The sequence below is a fragment of the Ptychodera flava genome, chromosome 15 (genome assembly GCF_041260155.1).
Source record: "Ptychodera flava strain L36383 chromosome 15, AS_Pfla_20210202, whole genome shotgun sequence".
NCBI lineage: Eukaryota > Metazoa > Hemichordata > Enteropneusta > Ptychoderidae > Ptychodera > Ptychodera flava.
Genome location: NC_091942.1, coordinates 39,971,417 through 39,978,648, shown reverse-complemented (window position 1 = coordinate 39,978,648; position 7,232 = coordinate 39,971,417). Strand labels below are relative to the sequence as shown.

General features: G+C 33.8%; 1 protein-coding gene across 1 annotated transcript in view; it reads right to left on the bottom strand.

Moving 5' to 3' along the window:
• Positions 1-267: 267 nt before the first annotated feature.
• Positions 268-7,232, bottom strand: part of LOC139152170 (fibropellin-1-like) — a 108,982-nt gene continuing 102,017 nt past the window's right edge. Inside the window, exons 45-46 of the mRNA XM_070725291.1 lie at positions 6,929-7,087; positions 268-3,931 (exon numbers count right to left, since the gene is read on the bottom strand). Of these exons, the coding sequence (XP_070581392.1) occupies positions 3,847-3,931; positions 6,929-7,087 (244 nt within the window). The 3' untranslated portion in view covers positions 268-3,846. The remainder of the gene's footprint in view (positions 3,932-6,928; positions 7,088-7,232) is intronic.

Here is a 7,232-nt window from a genome sequence, read left to right as displayed (position 1 = left end):
AAATTTCAAAGCAATCGGACAAGCGGATTCAGAAAAGATTTTTCTACCAAAAACACCAAAAAATGCCCCAAAAATACAAATATGCAAATTTCAGCAAGATTTGAACAAACTTAAGTGAGGTCACCCCAAGTGAATTGCATATAAAATTTCAAAGCAATTGGACTTGCGGTTTCAGAGGAGAAGGAAATTGTTGACGGACGACGGAAAATCAACCTATCTGATAAGCTCTGCGTCGTTGACAGCGGAGCTAAAAAAGTGGTAGACATATTTTTTGTGATGTAAAAAAAACAGATCTTTATTATATATTACATATGATACTGATAAAGATACACAAGTAATTTTTTCTTTAAATACTAAAAGCACACAGATATACAACTTTCTCTGAGTCATAATTTCAAGTGTCTGACAAAGCATAGACAGTGTCCACTGTTCACTCCATTGTCTACAGACAAAGCCAAGTATTTATAAATGTAATAACATTCCAATAAAAAGAAGACAAAATTACTAGGATTCTCTGAAGAAAAATTTTCAAAATCAAAATCATCATACCAAATGGATTGCATTTTGTCATTGAAGTCTTTAGAGTAAATTCAGTTTTAAAAATATAGAGCAAACTACTCTAGGACTAAAATATACACAAATTTTATACATACAGGAATCTTTGATGGAACATCTGTTAAACCTATAACTATCAAAAATAGTTGTGAAAGACAAGATTAAAACAAATTGTGATGAATTTTCCAAATACTTGCACCATTTACGGAATATCACCCAGTTTATTAATTAAAAAGTGAACTCGCCTTCCTGAAAGGCATATAGTATTTTTTATCAAATATTTACAAATTTTATAATGAACATCCTCATGGCGATGGATAATTTGTCTATGGAATTGATACAAATATACTTGCATTCATCAGAAACTGTGATAGTTGATATCATTTGATATTTCAGCAAGAAACCATCACAAGCCACATATATATCAGCAGATTTAACCACTTCCCCACATATGTGCACAAGCCCATTGCAAGTGCATATGCAGAATGAACTAGTCAAAACTGAGTGGTATAAGCTCATTTCTGGGATGGTTTATTGCTATTATAATTCTACAACTACATTGAAATTCCAGCATGAAATGTTCAAAAAGGATTTTTTCTCTAACTGAGAGCTCACACGTGTTCAAACTGCACTACCAGTACCATGGGAATGCAGCACTGTTATTTTAAAGTCTCAAGAAATCAAATCATTATTTTGGCCATCAGTATCCTGGCAGAGTATAATTTTGATCATCGCATGGCATAAAACACACCATAAAGATTACCAGTGTTTCAACCAATTATTCAACAGATTATTAATGCCATGCTGATAGGCTTGCTTTAACTCTTACAATGGCACAAAGTTAACACATGTGGACGGTCTAAGAAATTTTTAGTACTTTGGAAGCACAATAGAAGTTACATACTTCATAAGTTACCAATTGAATATCACTGTAGCACTAGCACACTGGTTTTGAAGCAGTTTCCTCTGTGTTTGCATATTTTATAATAAGCCACCCTTCTCGACTGTTAAACACTACATTTCATCTCATTATCATGCTTTACAAAATACACATGAAAATCGTTCTCCTTTTTTTTTGAAATCTAAAATAATAACAAGAAGTTACTGAGTTTTGACTTCCAAGATATTTGTAACAGTTTTACATGTCTTATACACAGAACTTGATGCAGAGTTATTTTACTGTCATTGTTACAAAGTGTAACTGTGGAAATCTGTGATAATTGTTGTATTAAAAGATAAAACCAGGTATTGCAAGTAAATCACACACACACACACACACACAGACACACCACAGCAATTCCTATCATGAATTTGTGGTTAAATTGTACGTGGAAATGATTACATTTCACAGCTCCACAGTGCTATCCTGGACATCCCCGTCTTAGATGGCAACCACACAAGACCTTCATATTGTGCTAAACCACTGTTCACTGTTCTTGAAACTTAATGATTACATTGATTTTGCATGCATGGTTTTTTAACATCTCTCTCTAATACTAAGAATTACAGCACATGTAATGAAATCTTCATAAATAACTTGAAATGGTTCAGATACAAAAAATCATGAGCAAAATTATTGGAATAATTTTCTGATTATCTGTTAAAATACATGTGTCACAAAGAGATCATGGTTCAAAAATCATACTTCTTTCATAATTTAATAAGCTCTCATAAAAATATTGTCAATACGCCAACAGGATTAGATGTTACGATTCAACTTGAAATATAGAAAATGATTGAAACCAGCGAAGATGTGTGATATGGATCATATTTAACAGTGCTTTTTAAACTTTGTTTATAAAGTAATCCAGAAATCAGATCATTGAAGTCCTTGCAAAACTGTTGTATAAACAGCAATTCCTCATGAAATATTCACGACTTCATGACTCTGTCCTCCACTCTAAACGCATCTTCTATTCCCTGCCATGCAGTGATGCATCAGCAATGGTCTTTGACATGAAAGGCTCACTCAACAAGCTAATCATTGTGTAAAATGGTTTACTGAACTAGATATGCAGCTGGACTGTATCATTCAAAACTACACTATTTAGTGCAGTCAATGTACCAGTCTTGTAATGCTCAGAACTTCATTTGTTCTGGTATATTTAGAAATAAAGACAATACATTGTTACAGATTTTTCTAACCTGCATGGTTGTCATTGCCCCATAATGACATTGTAGCAGCCGAATTGATTGTCAATGCCATGAACAGTATGCAGAATCTGAATTGTCAATAATAGTCAAAGTAACTCACAAACATAACAGACTCGGAGTTACGCAGCACTTGCAATGGCTGGCAACAAAATTCTGCATTTTATGTACAAATTCTGAAAATTCCCGAATGTTTTTGAAAACATGTATACATAGCATTTTGAATAGCATTACCCATTTATATCTTCATAACATATCTTGCTGTAGAGATCATAGCCCTTCTGTAGAGATCATAGCCCTTCTGTAGAGATCATAGCCCTTCTGTAGAGATCATAGCCCTTCTGTACAGAACAGAAGAGATCACTATGGGCAATGTTTTGAGTTAACTTTATAATAAGTTGATAGGATCTTAAGATTTCACCATTTCCCTTTTTCTTCAAAATTTAAATACAGATGACCCTATGTACATCACATGATGTACACAATTATATAAAGACAGCAAATACACATATTTACTCACTTCACAAAGGAATGAACAGCACACGTACAGAATCTCATTTGCAACTTCATCTGATAAACATGACAATTTACTTACTTTTGACTGACAAACTTTTATAGAATAAGTTCTTGTTTCATACATTGTTGATTGTCGTCTGTTTGGAGTACTTTAGAGTGTGACTGTTTTCCACGGCCTATGCAAGGTATAAATTTAGACTTTGGTCGGCTGTTAGCATTTAAGTACTGTAGTACTTAATGGCTGAATGGTCCTCAGCATTCCTCACTGTCTGTATTGAAAACCATAGTTACCAATATTCTACTTGCTGAATGAGTGCTGCCATGACCTACTACTTTTCGAAATATTCTTGTATTGAAACAACATGAAGATTTGTATCTGGATATGTTTGAAAATTTAAAGCCTGAACATGCTCAGTACTCGTTCATTTATATAGTACCGCTATGAATAAAAGTGCTTCCATTGTTTGCAAATTCCAGGATTTGATTTCTTTTCTATTTTTTGTGATTCAGTATCAGTGAGTGGTTCATAACAGTGACAAATAACAACTGCAAAAATGTGGAAACTTCCACATAAATAAAAACTTAACCATTTACAAGATATTCATGGGCAAGTTGCCGCTCAGACTAAAGTGATGTTCTGGGTTGCTCAAAATCTTCCGTACTGACTGGCCAAGGATTCTCATAACTATTGACTTCAGCCACCGTAGACCTGCAATCGAACAATAATCATCAAAAGACATTTTGTGAGAATACGGTAATCTACACAGAACAACAGACAATCTTGATAAATACACAACACTGCAAATACACAGAGTATAAAAGTTTTTTTTAATAAAATTAAAACGCTTTGAAGTGCCGTGCATGATTACTATTTTTTCTTCAAATGTGGCATGGTTTAATTTACTAGTATGATTCAAACAAAGTCCTCTAATGATGTGCTTTCTCACCCTGAAATTTTACAACTGTTAAACACAGCCTACTATACTGTACATGTTCTTTAGAATCTCTGATAGGTAAATCATCACAGATTCAACGTTTGGCAAATACAGAAAAAAAAACTGTAGAAGCTGAGTTGATTTGAAGGTTACACAGCACTTGACATACTACTGCCACTCTGTATATGCAACAAACTGAAATTATTGGATCAAATTTTAACTGTTTAAGTCAAAGTTTTAAACACTCAATAGTTCTCAGTCGTTTTAGAGTAAATTCTGCTCCAAGCTGTCTTAGAGTATAAATTCTGCTCCAAGCTGTCCTAGAGTATAAATTCTGCTCCAAGCTGTCTTAGAGTAAATTCTGCTCCAAGCTGTCTTAGAGTATAAATTCTTCTCCAAGCTGTCCTAGAGTATAAATTCTGCTCTAAGCTGTCTTAGAGTAAATTCTGCTCCAAGCTGTCTTAGAGTATAAATTCTTCTCCAAGCTGTCTTAGAGTATAAATTCTGCTCCAAGCTGTCTTAGAGTATAAATTCTGCTCCAAGCGGTCTTAGAGTAAATTCTGCTCCAGGCTGTCTTAGAGTAAATTCTGTTCCAAGCTGTCTTAGAGTACATTCTGCTCAAATTTACTTGTGAAGTCCAGGGGACTGGCTGGCATGACTCTCCTCACTTTGAAGAAGTTAGTTCTGAACATTAGTGTCTCAAATGTGCTGAGTGCATGTGGTCAGAAAATCAGAAACTTTCCAGTATGAAAAATGAAATCAAGCTTCATTTTCACTTTTCTAATGTCAGCTAAATGAAACTTATTTTTGTCTGTTAATGGGAAAAAAATTGAGGATATGTTATAATTCTATTCTGTTCACAATTCAACAAATTTGCCCAGCCAATATTCCAGCTGATTGTCACTGCCAAGAGAGTGGTGTACCGTTGTTGAGACATGGAAAAAGTTGAAAGTAAACAACCCACACAATTTTTATTTCACAGGTTAGTGTACTGATTTGACTTTGTACAGAGATACAGAGAGATATGAGAACAATTTCAAACAGCGGACACTTTGCAGAAAACAGTTATACAGCTTATTCTAATGAAATACAAATCCCAAATAGTACATTGAATAAAACCTTTGAAAACTTCTATGATACAAACTTCATCAATGACACCCCTTTACCTTATTCATGATGGCATCCACAAAAGTGATCGCAAGCATTATTGTGAAAGAAATTCAAAGTTTTACATGTGTTCTCTTGTAACCAGCAATCAACCACCATGTGTGGTATTACAATCAAGAATAAATATGCAATTTCTACTATATACTGCTTCTATCATTTGTTAAATTTCTTCATAAAAAACGTTATGCATAGAAATTTATCATGATAATTATAAATGTTATGAATCAATGATATCAGTCTATCATCAGTCCAACAGAGGTTTTGAACAGTTAGATACTTTAAAAAATCTCTCTTAAAAAATCTCTCAAAAAAACTGAAAACATTTGTTCATTCAAATATACTGAAACACATTGCTTTAGATACAAGTCCCTAATCAATTGTCAATGTTGTAGCTTCGCTGGAGGAAACTCGTCTGAAATCACACAAATATTTTATTCTGTGAGTATCTTTAATATTATCAAACCATCATTTCTATAAAAACACACTTCAAAAGTAGTTGATTTATCTAGCCTTTTCCAAATATGCTATCAGTTTATACAGCTGCAGGATAACATTATTTGGCAAATAATCACATACAAATAGACTTTTTCAAGTCAAGGGATACGACATTCACCCTTTGCTTGGCATGTTCTTTTTGGCAAACAGAGGCCCAGCACTTTCAAAACTTCAGTAAAACTTTAATCCAACCACACAGAAAATCGATATATCACAATAAGCACAACTGCTGTACCAAGCAAACACAGTATCTTGCAGAAATTTCCAAGCACTCAAAGTGAGTAGCAATTCATTGATTGGCCGTCAATTTCTAGCAGACAAAATAGACAAGGTGTCAAAGGGCGAGAGGCCATAACTTTTGATGATTTTTACCGTCTTGGTAATAATGTCAATTACAGTTTCTTGTTCCACTCAAAAAAGCATTAAACTTAAAAACAATGTTTTATCTGAATTTTTACTTTCTTTGACTGATTTAGTGGTGAAATTTATAATTCTGAATACTTTTCTGTCAAATTTGAAATATGATCATGACTGTTCATTATTTACAACAGCTGATAAACAACCAATTCTATCACATCAACATCAAGAGTGTCAATACAGGGTCTTTCAAAAATACAGAGAAAGTTGGACGTTGACAAAGTGGAAACCATTTGATCAGAATGCAAATGGTTTTAATAGAGAGTATGCTTTCCCACTGAAATGGTATAACCCTTTTCCTGCCAGACAGTATCACTTCCCCATCAGCCAAGTCAGTAAAAAGCGGTAATGAGCCAAAACATGACGTATTTTCACCCACTTGGCTTGGTATGTTATAGCATCTTTAGTCCAAAAAATTCAAGTTTACAGTGTTTATGTTTTCTACAGCCTTCAAATGTACAGTATTATGTTAAAATACACCATATGGAATATGTTGTGTTTCATTAATTTTAACCATCTTGACCTGATGGTGAATTATGGACTTGGCAGGAAAAGGGATAAAGTATTGACTACCATTCAGATGTTCATAGGTACTGCCTTGTACATGATATGAAAACTGTCATGAGTCGCTTATTGCACATTGGTGACAAAACCGATCCCCATTAAAAAGTAAACAGATAAACCATATTTACCTGCTACCACCATGAGGTGGTATAAAGCCATAATCATTTTCTGTATTTGGTCTTGGTTTGTTCATGGAATTATTAGCTGATCTGTCATATGAATCATTAGCTTGGACATCTCGGTGTCTCTTGGCAGCTTCTTCAGCATCATAGAGAAGACTTCGATCCCTACAGAACAATTGATAACCATATTATGTACTTTGTTCATTTCACTCACTCTTTGCATTTTATGGTTACAAAGTCTTGATTTACCTAAATCTTCTTCGATTTTTAAGATCTTAAGGGAATTTTCGTGTCTTCCAGTTTTTTTTTT